Below are 14931 nucleotides of genomic sequence, written 5' to 3'. Positions count from 1 at the left end.
TTACTGGGCATAGAGGCTCTTATAACCTCATAACCTACACAAGTTGTTGTCTCTGCGGGTTTTGCTTGTTTGTTTTGTTTTTGCATCCCAGAACTAAGTGGAAGTCCATGCTACTGTAGATATCACATAGGTTAGTTGCTAGCTCACCTTTATAGTGCTGGGGGGAAGAGGGACCCCACTTTGCAGGCTGCCAGGGTAGAGTTGATGCCAATAGTCTTGTTCAGCTATGGACAGAGTATGTTGATGCCCATTAGCATGCCAGGAAACATAAGCTCACTGGTACAACAGTGAAAGACTTAGTATGGGTGCTGCCAGTTTTTTTTCATTTTCATTTAAAGCCTGCTCCACAGGAGAAAACTCCTTTTTTTCCAGTGCAAAACCTGTGACTGGGGAGATCCCCATCCCCAGTGGGAAGGCTACTGTTATTAGTCTGTCCAATAGGTATGACATACATCCAAAACATTTGTGATTGTGGGCCTAGATTACCACTGCTGTGAACACTGAGAGAAAACTTTTTTTAAGTGTGTGTATATGTGTGTGCACATGTTCATACAGATGCCCATGGAAGCCCAAAGCCTTGGACCTCCTGGAGCTGAAGTTACAGGAAGTTATGAATCACCTAACATGGGTGCTGGGAATAGAACTAGGCTCTTCTGCAAGAGTAGTGCACTTTCTTAACCATGGCGTTGTAATCTCTCCTGACCTGGGAAACACCCTTTCCCAGTGCGGGTAGTTGCTGTGGCGTCACAACTGGTCACAGTGCTGAGAATAAGGACTGTTGCTGTGGCATACTAATCCAATGCTTGGGCATAAATGGAAGAAAAGAATCAGACATCTGTATTACTCCAAGACACAGGGAACATTACAAAAGAGGCAGAATTCAGGAACAGGTAGTGTTATATGCTTTGAACTGTGAATGGAAACAGGAAAATGGAGGCTCACAAGACTCAGGAGCCCTAGAAAGCTAACAGGCTTAAGAAGCTCACTCTAGAAGTTTATATAAGCAGAGCACAGTGGGTACAGGGAGCACTAGGAGGCAGGCATAGCCTGGGACCAAGAATTGTGCTCTCTGTGGCTGCACTGTGACATAATGTCTTGTTTCTAAGAGTGTATGTGTGTGCGTAAATTAATTTCAAAAACGTTTATCTAAAGAACTTTTACTTCACAATAAAATACAGCAAAGGAAATTACTTTCTGAAAAAAAGAAGTGGAGACACCATGCCTTTTGTGACTTAAAGTGCTTCCAGGTCTGAATCAGAGGTGGTAAATGTGAAAGGACAATACGCCTGCATAGCTCACAGAGTAGCTTTCTTCTCAGGTCACTTAGAGAAAGGAAAAAATGAACCAAATGTTGAACGGTAAACAAGAACTTATTTCCACAGTGTTAAAAAACAAACCTTAGTGACCGTGAGGCAGCTAAAGTTACATATGTATATTTCTTTTCTCAGTCTTTCTAATCCAGCTATTTTGCATTAACATCTAATGGCAATGTCCAATGTAGATCTAGACTTCATCTGAGGTCTGGTGAGTTATGGCCACACTTTTACCTAAATCAGCAGGTCCCCAGTGGTGGCACAAAAGCTGGTGGCTGTTAAGTCTGTATTACTAGAAAGCAAATGTTAATTCTTCAATCTTAGTGTCAACTCTGTAGTCAGTAAAACTTCAGAACACGTGGAAAAGGTTCTAAGTTTCCCAAATAATCACGTTTATACTCCATCACAGATGCCTGATGTTTGCTGACCCCCAACTAACTACCACTCATCACTTTATCCCCAGGATGAATTCTGTTGCATTCAGTATGGGATGAATGTCTCATGGCAGATTTACCACATGCATTTTGTTTTTTTCTCAGTAATGAGTCTTCTGGTGGTTGGCAAGAGATGAGCTTTGACTGAAAGCTTTCCCACATGCTTTGCATTTATAAGGCTTTTCTCCTGTATGAATTCTCATATGTATCGTAAGCGATGAACTCTGTCTGAAAGCTTTCCCACATACTTTACAGTTAAATGGTTTTTCTCCAGTATGAATTCTCTGGTGCTGAATAAGGGCTGAGCTTAGGTTGAAGGCCTTTTCACAGTCATTGCATTTATAAGGTTTCTTGCCAGTATGGATTTTTCTATGGGTATTGACTGCTGAGTGGGAGCTGAAAGCTTTCCCACATTCCTTACAGTGATAAGGTTTCTCTCCTGTGTGGCTTCTGTGATGGATGTTAAGTCCTGAGATCCAGGAAAAGGCCTTTCCACATTCATTGCACTTGTATGGCTTTTCTCCAGTGTGGATTCTTTGATGATGGATAAGCACTGTGCTTTGGCTGAAGGCTTTTCCACATTCCTTGCATGCATATGGTTTCTCTCCAGTGTGAATTCTCTGGTGTATAATCAAGGCCGAGTGGTAACTGAACACCTTGCCACACATATTACAAAGAAAGGGCTTCTCACCGGTATGAATACGTTGGTGTCTACTTAGCCGTGATGTTGATGTAAAGGCTTTCCCACACTGGCTACATTCATATGGTTTCTCCCCAGTGTGAATTCTGTGATGCTGAATGAGAGATGAGCACTGACTGAAGGCCCTCCCACACTCATTACACTTATAAGGCTTTTCTCCGGTGTGGATCCGTTGATGCTTCTGAAGGGATGAGCTGCCTTTGAAGGTTTTGCCACATTCCTTACATTCATAGGGTCTCTCTCCAGCATGCATCCTCTGATGCCCAAGGAGAGAGGTGGTGAAGCTGAAAGCCTTTCCACATTCACTACATGTGTACGGTTTTTCTCCAGTGTGGACTCTCAGGTGCTGTGTTAGGGAGGAGCTTTGGCTGAAAGCTTTCCAGCATTCCTTACATTTGTAGAGCTTCTCTCCAGTGTGACTCCTCTGATGTTTGCTCAGGGAAGAACTGTGGAGAAAGGCTCTCCCACAGGTATTGCATTTATAAAACGTGCGCATTGTGTTGGCCCCCAGTTGTTTAAATAGAACTGAGTACTGCTGTGAGTGGGGCTTTCTTCCTCTGGACACAACTCCAGGTTTCCTGGGAAATGGAGACTTTATACCAGAATTTCCCAGGAGTTCAATACCTGTAAAGCCCCTCTCTTGTATACAGTCTTTTCTAAGGGAAAGCATCATTTCACTGAAAAGTTTGTTCTTTTTGCCTTGTTGCTCCTTCAGCTGTTCCTCATCCACATACGTTTTTCCCAGTATGAACTCAAAAAAATCATCAACTCTCTGCTTTTTCAAGACTTCCTTGTTTTCTTCTTTGGAAACTATGGGTTCGAACAAGCTCTTCCATCCTAAATTAAACAAAATGTAAGCAACTCTTGCACTGGAAATAAAAGAAAATGAGGTTAAAATACATGAGCACAGCTAACAAGTCCAGACTCAGAATCTTAAGAAAGATTAGGAACAAAACAAAGGAAAAGAAATATGAAGGTAGACATGCCTGAGAGGAAGGGTCTGAAGGTGTCAGCTCTTCCACTGAGGGGAGGGGCGAGTGCCAGTCCTGACCTAGCGATAAAGCCTGTGCTATCAGGTGTTTCTGAGCACAGCTTCATCACCCATATACCTGAGTATACTGACAGGTATACTCCCAAAAGAAAACTGCCGGGAAAATTGGAGAAGGGAAGAAGAAAGGGAGGAGGAGGAGGAGCCTCTACCTCCAAGAGCTCTTGAAACAGTTTTAGTCTTAGCAGTGCCACTCTGGTTCTTGTCAGAGTGCTAATGTTATAATAAGCATTCCCTCAATAGACAGTGCAGAGGCCAATGTCCTGGGAATTCCTGACAATAGCCAAGTAAGGGTCAACTTTCTATTCAATAGCCAAGTAACCAAATTGCCAAAGATGTAACTAGGGCCTTATGACTGTGTATTGGAGCAAACAAAACCAAAGCAATGTGTAATGGTGGCAACTATGCTGATATTTAAACTGAGTCATAAGACGATGAAGTTGAAGATAAAATTCAGGGCCCAGGATGGCTGGGTGGGTAGGGGAGCATTCTGCCAAGCCCCACAACTTGAGTTCTGTCCTGGGACTTGTGTGGTAGAAGGTAAGCTCTGACTCCTGAAAGCTGTCCTCTGAGCTCCGCACTCACGCTATGGCTCACCCCCAACCACCTTCCTGCACAAGATAAATAAATTAGTGTAAAAAAGGATAAAATTTAAATAAGAGCCAGGATACTTAGGATACACTGTAAGAAATAAATCATTGATTCAAAAGAGATAAATATATTTTATAAGAGCTTTGATCCTTTTGATCATAAAAGAGGGTTATCTGTACAGAACATATGAGAAGTAGAATCAGACAGAGGACTTGTTACTCACTGCTTAAAGCTAGAGTGGAGCCAAGTGTGGACACTGCTGATAGGGAAAAAGAAATCTAATGCTAGAATTCTACTGCAAAACCTATGTCTAAAGAAGAAAAGAAAAAAACTTAGACGCATACATATGGTGTACACATAAACTCTGAAAAAATATTCATGGAAAATAACCTCATCAAAGCAAAGGGAGATCTAAGGACAGTTCATGAATGATAAGCCAAAACAAAACTGACTCAGAATGTCCAGCTCCTGCCAGAGAAAAGTGAATTCTGAATACGTAGCAGAGCCCAAGAGAATTGTCCTCTGGTGCCAGAAACAAAGACAGAATCCAAAGCAGAACAGAAAGTGGGCACCTCTGATGCAGCAAACAGTCTAACAAACTCAGCCATACATACCAGGGACCAAGATCTGCTATATATGGCTTGCAAATTGTCACAGTAAAGAATGGCCTGTCACCATTTTGGCAACCTAGTTTCTCTCTCTCTCTCTCTCTCTCATGTGTGTGTGTGTGTGTGTGTGCATATACACATATATAGTTGTTTTTCTTTAACAACAGATATTGAGTTTCTGGCGAAAAAGTCAAAACAAAAGCCCAAGATAGTATGGTGATACATTATTATGAAAATTGCTTACACTCAAAAGACTGGAACTTTTTTTGGACCTCACAGAGCTAATAATCCACCTTGAGATCACTTAAGATTCAAGATTGCTATCCTACCTTGTACTCCACCTGTTTGTCTAACCTGCCTTTATGAGAACAATGTAACAAACATCCTTACTTGCCTTGGATTTCCCATGTACCCAACTTTTACAGCCTAAGCTAATGTATGATTATAATCCAATTCCATGCTTTTGACCCAGAGAAAAATGTATGTATGTATGTATCTGTATGTATTTATGATGTGGTAGTCATTTGTGGAAAGCAACAAACAGTTTGGAAACCAACCTTATAAATGAATATCTGAAAGCCAGCTGATGGTGGTGCATGCCTTTAATTCCTGCACTCAGGAAGTAGAGGCAGATAGCTCTTGAGTTCAAGGCCAGCCTGGTCTACAACATGAGTTCCAAGACAGCCAGGGATACAACAGAGAAACCCTGTCTCTAAAAACAAAAACAAAACAAAAAATAAAAAACAAACAAAAACCAGCATTTGGATATTGCTTGACAGCACTGTTCTTTTTTTTTTTTTCTTTCTTTCTTTCTTTTTTTTTTTTTTTTTCAGCATCTGTTTGTTATCTGGGTTATCTTTGGAGTTACTATAATTCTGGTAAGGATTTCTATAAAACATCCCTCATTTCTTCCCCTGTACTTCTGTGATATTCAATAAACACAGAGCAAAAGCCCTTTGTTAGGGACACACATAGGCACAGACAGATTCATAAGACAGCATTCAGGCAGGCACAGATTTAAACTAATATAATTGACAAATTACAGACAGCAGAGATGGAAGACACAGGGAGAAAGCAGTAAAAAACGCAGATCTTGGCTTGTTCTTGGTAAAAGTGCCCCAGGGGGAAGTGCTCTGATTTATTTTCCTTAATGCAACACCAACACAGTTTGGGTACTCTGAGGTTATTACTAATACATTTAAGTGAAAGGCAGAAAAGGGGATGCCCTATAGTCAGGAAAGTTATGCTCAACCCACTAAAGTAAAAGGTTACTAGTGCAGTGTAAGTGAAGGAAAGGGTGGAAGAAGCAAGGATGCTGAACAGTTAAAACACATCCCACTGTAGCACACACTTTCAAATGACAAGAGGTGTTTGACAAAGAGCAGCCCGTGCTTGGAGAATTTACCTCTCCCTCTGAACTTAGGGACCAGGAGATCAGAAACAAAGAGGAGGTATGTCCTTCCCAGCAAATGCCATGTGATGGCACATCAAAGGAGGTCTCTGGCCAGTGTCATCTGAGCATAATCCCTTATTGTACCCAGGCAGGTAGGTAATGCCAAGTTCAAGTCCTGATCCCTGTACCACTTACCTAGGCATACACCTCGAAGCATTCCACTTTCCCCAGCATGGAAGTCTTCTGCTTGCTCTAACTTAGAGATGACCTTTGGCTTGGAGAGCAGAATCCCTGTTCATGAACAAGAAGACATGAGTGGCCATCCTGGCACAGAGGTCCAGGCCAGGTAGACCCTGAGGTAGGGGTAGAACACACAGGAGGAGAAACTCTGTTTAGAAAGCAGCCTGAGACTGTGCTCCTAGAGGATGGCCAGAGGCAGCATCAGGATGCAAGTCAGGGCTGTGTCTTGGCACTCTTGGTGGGATGGCTTAGGGAACCCATGGCAACAGAGCTGGGGTTGGGGAGACAGGGAAAACATGAGAAGGCGCCCTTCATCAACTCAGCTAAGTTCAGACTTCTCAGAACAGCCAAGGGGAAGAGCAGCCATGGCTGAGCCCCTCCCCAGGTCAAACCTGGCAAAACTGTGCACACCAGGGTAGAGGGTAGGGGTCACGGGCTTCCACGGCAGCATCTTAACCCCAGGGAGCTCCTCACCCAGCGAGGCCAGGTTGCTGTAGTTCTCCAGCATCACCTCCTGGTACAGGCTTCTCTGCGCAGGGTCCAGGTGCAACCACTCCTCCTGGCTGAAGAACACGGCCACATCCCGGAAGGTCACAGGCTCCTAGAACAGCAAACCCGCTCCTGCTCACCCTAGACCATGCCCACAGACAGCATGCCTGAGAAGCAACCCAGTGAGAGTTTGGGGTGTTCCAAGCCAAGCAAGCACTTCTGGACAACAGTTTCACTACCCAGCATGCATTCATGTATACAGCAGGTGATAACACTGTGCCCCCAGAAAGCTCAAACACAGCACCCTTGTCTTATTTAGGGTCTACATTGCTGAGATGAAATGCCATGACCAAAAGGCAAGTTGGGGAGGAAAGGCCTCATTTGGCTTACATTTCCACAGCACTGTACTTTATTGAAGGAAGACAGGACAGGAACTCAAAAACAGAACAGAAACCTAGAGGCAAGAGCTGATACAGAGGCCACGGAGGGGTGCCACCTACTGGCTTGTTCAGCCTGCTTTCTTGTAGAATCCAGGACCACCAGTCCAGGCATGGACCTACCCACCATAGCCAGGCCCTCCCACATCAACTACTAACTTAAAAAATTCCTTAGAGCCGGATCTTATGGAGGCATTTTCTCAACTGAGTTTCCCTCCTTTGAGATAATGTTAGTTAGTGTATCAAGTTGACCTAAGACTTGGTCAGCACACCCCTGAAAGAGAACACTTGAAATCACAAAAAAAATGAGGAAGACAGAGCACAGAACTTGGGACTAAGAAATGTACTGGTCATCGAAAGAGAGGTGGTGTGGTGGCTTCCATGTTTGTAAGACTCTACAAACCTCAGGCGGGGCGGCCAGGTACAACGCCTGAGGTGTCTGTGCCGTGGAAGGGCTAGGACTTTGCTTTTTCTTTACCATGCCAAAGGCACATCTCCAGAACTCCAAGTTGGTCACAAAGTGTGGCCTCCCTCCTGCTCTGAAAGAGCAAAAGGAAACTAAATATAAGTGATTTGATTTTCCTCACTGGAAATGAAGGAAGAGACAAGTCCCTACCTCTGTTTCTTTGCAGTGCTGAGAATCAATCCTAGAAGCAGGTGCTCTACCTATGAGCAACATCCCCAGGCCCCACTCCTTTTCTTTCAGAATCTCCCTTTTTCAGATATATGTGAATCCCTCTCTCGCTCTCTGTGTATGTGTGTTAAAACCAGAAGTCAACCTCAGGTCAAACTCCTCAGTATGCTACCCATCTTGTTTTTGAGACAGGGTCTCTCATTGGCCTAGACCTTGCTGACCCACTAGGCCAGCTGGCCAATGAGTCCCAGGGATCCACCTGCCTCTGCCTCTCAAACAGTGGGATGACAAACAACATTACCATCACTCCTGGATTTTTTACTTCAGTTCTATGCATTGCTTCGAACTTAGGTCCTCAGACTTGTGTGGCAAATATATTACTAACTGAGCCATCTTTCCAGTGAGTGTGTGAATCTTCTTAATGGCTAAGTCATTTGTCAGTCTCAACTCAGAAAAGCTTTCCCAAGGAACTGGTACCCATGTCTTTATTTGAATAGAATCATGACAGATGCTATTATAACCTTAGGACCAAGGAGGCAAAACCTCCCCGGGTTTCTTACAAAATGAAACAAGCTCAGCTAATCAAGCACCAAAGGAGCATGGCTTGCAGCATCAGGCACTATGCACAGGGACAAGCCTAAATAAACAAAACTTAAACCTATGGGTTCCTGTGCTCTGCTTCTGCATTTATGCTCTATTACCTTTCCCTTCTGTTCCTTTGGATGTAACCCAGAATCACTTCCAGTGATTAGGAGGAAGTTAGATCTGAGTGTGAAGGTAGGGGCCGGTATGGGGACAAAAGTCCATTGTTTAATCTTAGCTTTATGGCAACAGGATATCAGAGCTGGTGAGCACTGATGAGACAAGTGAGAATGAGACCAGTCCTACAATCAGGTCACAAGACCTCAAGTAGGTTAACATACTTACTGGGGAGGCAGGGCTGATAAATCTTTCCATTGTTCAAAAGAGTTAAGTGGAAAAGGGTATTAAAAACTGTAGCTGATGGTCTGTGGGCTGCTTCCATCTCTCGGACAGCCTCTCTGCCTGTGCAAGTAAGTTCCTGCTCTAAGAAAATCCTGTTTGCTGAGGCTCTTTGTGTCCCTTGTTGAAATCTTCTCCAGGAGAAGGCAAGAGCCAGGGAACTATATAACAGCCTCTTGCTTGATAAACAGTGTGGAGGGTTGGAGTGGGGCTGAGGGAAGGCAGTTAACTCTTGCTCAATGGCTACTAACTGATTAGGGAAGAAACTTGGAAACTGGCCTGAGGACAAAGGAAGTACTTTTCCTTCAGGAGTTAGGGGCTCACCGTTCAACAGCTTCTGTTCTTCCTTGGGCTCTGAAGCTCAGAAAGAGGAAAGGACTAAATAAATTTGCCCCCTTCTGCAGCCTGAAGGAAGCTCAAAAAAGAAGTGGCCTTTACTCACCCGAACCTGGGCTGGCAGCAACCTCTTGGCCATTTTTCTCTCTATGTCGCTCTTCCTGAGAAGATGTCTGAGGCAGAGCAAGAAATCTGTGAGCTTTCCTCATCCTCACTGCCCTCTGGCCCTCACTGGACCAGACCATCTGAGAAACCACCTGCTGGGCATCTGCACAGTCCAGCCTCCCAAGCTCTAGGTCAAGCTGGGCACGATCACCAAAGCCAGAGAGGTAGGCAGCAAGCACACTAGGATATTGGGCCTGTGGCCTTTTCACTAGAGATTATGAATAAAGTCGAACTAAACGGAACGGTTAAAGCTATCAAGTTCATTAGCAAAGTAAAAGGCAACATTGCGTGCAACTCTTGGCTGTAAGTTAAAAGACATAAATAGTCCACCCATCTGCACTTGGACATTGCAAGTCAAAGAAACCACTGCAGAATGCATGCCCTTTCCAGAATCCAACTAGAAACTAGTCCACTCTTCCTCGTGGGTGTTTGCCTTTGGTCAAAAGAATTACTAAAGTCACCTAAATTAAGACCCCCCGGCGTACCCCTCCCCACCCCACCCACACACACTCGAGGAACAGCGTCTCTAACCAGAACCGTATTTAAATTTTAGAGAAAAGGGGCTGAAGGTGCAGCTCATGTGGAGCGCCACGATATTAACAAGTGCTGGGCTACATGCGTCTTCCCAACAGTAAAACCTTAGAGCAAAGGAACAGAACTTCACCAAAAAAATAATACGGACTGTGAGATTCACCGTAAGACACTATCCAACACGGAAGACTGACAGGAACGAATAAATAAAGTTTCAGTTCCGGGATGGTAGAGCTCCAGGAGCTCCGCTCAAGGCCGCCCTGACTCGCTAACCTGAAGCCCGTGTGGCTTCCTAGACCGCTGCTCGGGCCGCGGGACTGGAGCAGCCAGGAGTCAGGGCCCTAGGATCCGCACCTGTCACCGAGGGTTCTGCGCGCTCCCGGCAGCCGGCAGCCCTATCCCGCGGGTTCCCAGCCGCGCCTGTTCCGCCAGAAAGTCCAAGTCCCAAAGTCCAGAGCTAACAGGACTAGGCTCAACTGCGCCTGCGCGCGAGCTAGCGCTTTTCCATTACAGACTACATTTCCCAGAAGGCACCGCGACACCTCCTTAAGGAGCCCGAGTGGGAGAAAGGGGTGTAAAGGCTGAGGGTCAGCTTTTCAGTTGCCATCACCTCTTGGGCTTTTGTGCACGCTTCATACGTAATTACAATAGTACTACTACTAAAAATGGCAAAGTGAGTATACATTAAAAAAATAGAATAAGGCGCTGGCCACTTAGAGCTGTCCTTTCATTTTTTTAAATAGAAAATTATGCTTTTCATAGCCAACAAAAGATACATAACTCACACAGTTTTTCATTGCTGGCTCATATTTCAATATTAAACAAATAAACTGCCATTATTACTGTCACTGGCAACCTAGATTTTCAGGGAAAGCAGAAAGATAGAAAAAAATATTAATTTTTTGAGTTGAAAATTTTTAGCTCTTTTTACAAAAGTTTGTCCCTGTCTTTGTACAATGTAAATGTTCTGAAGAATGACAATTCAACATCAACTAGATACAAATTATGTTCTCTAGATAGCAGTTAATACAAAGAGCTCCCTAAAGAAGTCCACAGTGATGGACCCACAAGATAAGAACATTACCCGGAAAAAAAAAAAAAAAGAAAGCCAGCAAAAGGCTGTATCACAGTGTCTCAGGAGCCAACTCAAGGGCTCTGAGGAACCAAGGTGGGAGGATTTCATCATCAGAAGACCCTGCAAAGGTCTGAAAATCACCAAATGCTATAAGATTCTATCTGACCTCTATTCCTGCCAAAATATGAGAGAAGTAATAGAACTACCCCCATCAAAACAAAACAAAACAGCAGCCCACCAACAGACAAACATTCGGTGGACATGCTAAAACATGCCCCTTTAGCACAAGGATTATTTTGACTCCACGAGGGGTGTGGTACTTTCTGTAGGCTTTTAGTAGATAGTTTTGTCAGCCTAAAGAAGATCCCCAGATGGCTAAACATTTAAATCATGAATGAACAGTAGATGTTACCAAATGCTTCTCTGCATCCATTTAGATAATCATGTTTTTGCCTTTAATCCGTTAATGCAGTGAATTACAGAAATACATTTCCTAAATCATTACATTTCTCAAATCGCTAATCCGCTAAAGTACATCTCAGGCTGGCTGTGACAGGTTTGTCTCTGTCAGTTTGTAAGTGTTGGGCTGCTTCCTTCTATGTCTCTGCTTCTTGGTCTGGCCTGAATATTTATTTCACTTTTCATTCTACCTATGTATTGATTTCATGCTGTTCATTGCCATTTTTCTCCCACTGTGTGATATTTTGTGAACAGAGGAATTCCTTTGTAACACAGTTGAGTATTATGGGTTAGTTTGGTGTTCTGTAGAAGGTGTCACATGCATATTTACCCTTCTGGATGAGAGGACCTCCCATGTGGTGAGCTGACACAGCAGACAGCGATACAACCTGAAAGGGGAGAGCTGTGTTTGGTGTTCCTTTGTCTCCCTCAGCTCACTGTGTCCGCCTGTTCGCTGAAAAGTGCTTTGGCGAATTTCCTTTCCTTTCCTTGCAGTTCTGAGATGAAACCCAAGGTCTGTGCATGCTAGGTGGGCACTCCACCACTGAGCTAGAGCCCCAGACAGCTAGATTTTTTTTTTTTTTTTTAAATCAGGATCTTGTTTTGTGTTAACGTCCTGCTGCCAAATCTGCTTATGGCTTAGTGGTTCGCTTTAGCTTTATCCTCCTCATACTCACGGTTGTTTTTCTTCTGGAGTTTCACACACACATTTTCATCATGGACACCCTTTCTTGTTTCTTGATATTATTGTTATTTTGACATTTGTCTTCACCTGGTCTCCAGTTGCTGTGCTCTCTACTTGCCAGACATCAACATTGCTTTACCATGCACTCGTCCAGGTTTCTGCCCATACAACATTCACCATGGGAGCTTCCTCTGTGTGTATCCAACTGGATATCCACGTGCAAATGGTTGAAGTTGGACCCAACTGCGAATTACACTGAAAAATTCCCTCAACATGGATCAAAGGTCTCAAAGTGAGAGCTAAAATTTGTAAAACACTAAAAATAAAACATAGGTGGAATCTTAGGGTTTTTATTGCTGTGATTAAGAACAACAACAACACACACATACACACATGCCTATGACCAAAAAAGCAACTTGGGGAGGAAAGGGTTGATCTCAGCTTAGAACTCTTGGGTCACACTCCCTCAGAGAGGGGAGTCAGAACAGGAAGTGATGGAGAGGCTGTGGAGGGATCTGTTTACTGGCTTTCTCCTTGTGGCTTGCTCAGCCTGCTTTCTTGTGGTACCCCGCATAGTGGACTGGGCCTTCTCACTTCAATCATTAATCAAGAACATACCCAACAAGCCATTATGTTGGAGACTTTCTCACCTGAGGCTCTCTCTTCCCAGAGAGAAGAGTTCCAGTTTCTGTCAAGTTAACAAAAAGCTAACCAGGATGGGTTTAACTCTTCGTGACCTTAGAATTGCCTGTGAGATCCTAGGTGTGCTACCCAAACACAAACAGTAACAGTAAAATGTAATATGAATCTCAACAAAATCAAAATTGTGTGCTTTATGAAGAAAGCAAACAGACAACCCACAGACTGGGACAAAAATCCTTCCACGTCATATGTTTAATAACGCCAAGCCTTACAACTTAACAAGACTGATACCTGCACTTACAAAGGAGCAACAGATTTGAATAGTCATCACTTCAAAAAAGCCATATAAATAGGCAAATACACACGAAATATCTTCAACAACACCATTGGCCACTGGGAAAAGGTAAATGAAAACAGGGAACTCTAACTTACACAGTAAAGTGACAGTAGAAGAACTGAAGATGACAGGTCCACAGCTACAGCAGCCATAGACACACTTCCTGAGGAGGTAGAGCTTATCCAGACTGGCTGGTGTTCTCTCTGGATTCTGCCCAAATTCAGGGCAGTGCCTTTGGACTTAGCTCCTGTCACACATAGCCATCCTTCTGGAAGCACTTTCACAGGCACACCAGCTGTGTGCTTCACTGATCTAAGTCTCTCCCTGTAACATGAAATTAATAAACCAACAGTTTTCCCTAACTCCACTAGCAACCCAAATAATTGACACAGAGAGACTAGGATTCATTTGATAAGCCTTAAAGCACTAGAGCGGGGCAGACAACAAACCTCTAAGTTATTTTGCTATTTCCCAACTATGCACCCCAACTTACTTGCCAATAAGTCGTCCTGTCTGGGCTGGATCTGCTCCAACAGGTCACATCTTTCTCCATCTTCTTTCCTCCTGCTCCTCCTCGACTATGGTCCTTCTGTGACCCCAAGCCTGGGAACCTAAGCCCCACTGTGGAGAGCCACTTGTTTGTCAGGCTGCTTTGTTATTGAGCTCTCAGCAGAAAACATATTTCATCCTGCCTTCACCTGGAGACAGGGATAGACAGGATGTTTTACCAAGTTCACTTCCTTTTGTTTGAGACAATAGGCAGGATGTTTTGCCAAGTTCACTTCATTTTGTTTGTATGAGGATCACACAGACAGGTGGTCGAGTTAAACAAGTTTGACTTCTTCATGAACCCCTTCATTGCATCAAGGTGCTTTGCTCTGACTATAAAAAGGAACTGTGGCATAAACTGGTGTGACAGTTTCTACTGGCAGCCCTCTGGAACAGATCCCATGTGTAGTGTGTTGGTTTTTTTAAATTTTCTTTCAATCCTCACTCCCCACTCAAGAACTGTTCGACTCTGCGGGCAGGCTCTAGCACCCCACCTACTTTTCTTCTGCCCAGTCACAGGCTTTAGGATCTTTATTAACCAATCAACTTTGAATTGGGTAACACAAAGCTTACACAACAAAGAAGGGTGTTCATGAGAATCTTCTCATCTGGGTGGCAGCCAAATCTTGGGGGCCAGTAATTGACATTACAATACATAGTACCAGACCTACCCCCAACATCTCCCCATCAGCTCAAGATTCAGTATCTCCAGCCCTCATCTGATAGAGTTGTTGTCCTGTAAGAAGAGGAAGCGACAGCTGGGCATTGCTCACCCAGGGAAGACCGTTTGGGCCACAAGAAGGCTATCATCTACAAGCCTGGCACAGCTCTCACAGGACCTGGCTTGTATGCCACCCCTAATCTCAGATGTCTAGCCTCCAGGACTGTGAGAAAACAAGTTTCTGTCATTTGGCCACCAGTCCGTGAGGCAGCCCAGCCTTCTGAGGCACGAGTCAACCATTCAGAATATCTTGACTTCTTCTGGGCAGGCCTTCAAAGTTTCATCCATGTTTTATTAAACTCTTTGTTTCATTGAGTCCAAGCAGTTTGCTTGAACATGTCAAGGGGCCTGTGGCCTGTGATCGGGTTGTCCCCACCAGGCATCAACCCTTGCTGGAGACCTAATGTCACTGTTTTGCCAGGTATAATTGGAAGATGAAGCTGAGAGCTGGACCTGTACTTTCATACAAACCCTGAGTCTCTCTTTTCTAATGTAGCCCCAGCCTGTGTTTTTCTCACCAACACATTAGATCTTTATTATGTAGAGCATTCTTAGCCTCCTCC

At 44.1% G+C, this 14931-nt stretch overlaps 1 protein-coding gene across 5 annotated transcripts; it reads right to left on the bottom strand.

Annotated features, from left to right (window-relative positions):
* Window positions 1–1141: 1141 nt before the first annotated feature.
* Znf879 (zinc finger protein 879) lies at window positions 1142–10377 on the bottom strand. Of its 5 annotated transcripts, none has more exons than XM_021654348.2 (5): window positions 10255–10377; window positions 9311–9377; window positions 6802–6928; window positions 6283–6378; window positions 1142–3284 (listed from the first exon to the last, which is right to left on the bottom strand). In XM_021654348.2, the coding sequence occupies exons 2-5, from the start codon at window positions 9341–9343 to the stop codon at window positions 1849–1851; spliced, it is 1692 nt and encodes a 563-aa protein (XP_021510023.1). In that variant the 5' UTR covers window positions 9344–9377; window positions 10255–10377; the 3' UTR covers window positions 1142–1848. The 5 variants fall into 5 exon arrangements, with proteins under 5 accessions (XP_021510023.1, XP_060219740.1, XP_060219742.1 ...); XM_060363757.1 differs by having other exon boundaries at window positions 10174–10362; XM_060363759.1 differs by having other exon boundaries at window positions 6802–6957; window positions 10255–10361.
* Window positions 10378–14931: the final 4554 nt, after the last annotated feature.

Source organism: Meriones unguiculatus, chromosome 11 (assembly GCF_030254825.1).
Source record: "Meriones unguiculatus strain TT.TT164.6M chromosome 11, Bangor_MerUng_6.1, whole genome shotgun sequence".
Classification (NCBI taxonomy): Eukaryota; Metazoa; Chordata; class Mammalia; order Rodentia; family Muridae; genus Meriones; species Meriones unguiculatus.
Note: the sequence above shows the minus strand (reverse complement) of the source record. Positions and strands in the feature narration are given on the sequence as shown.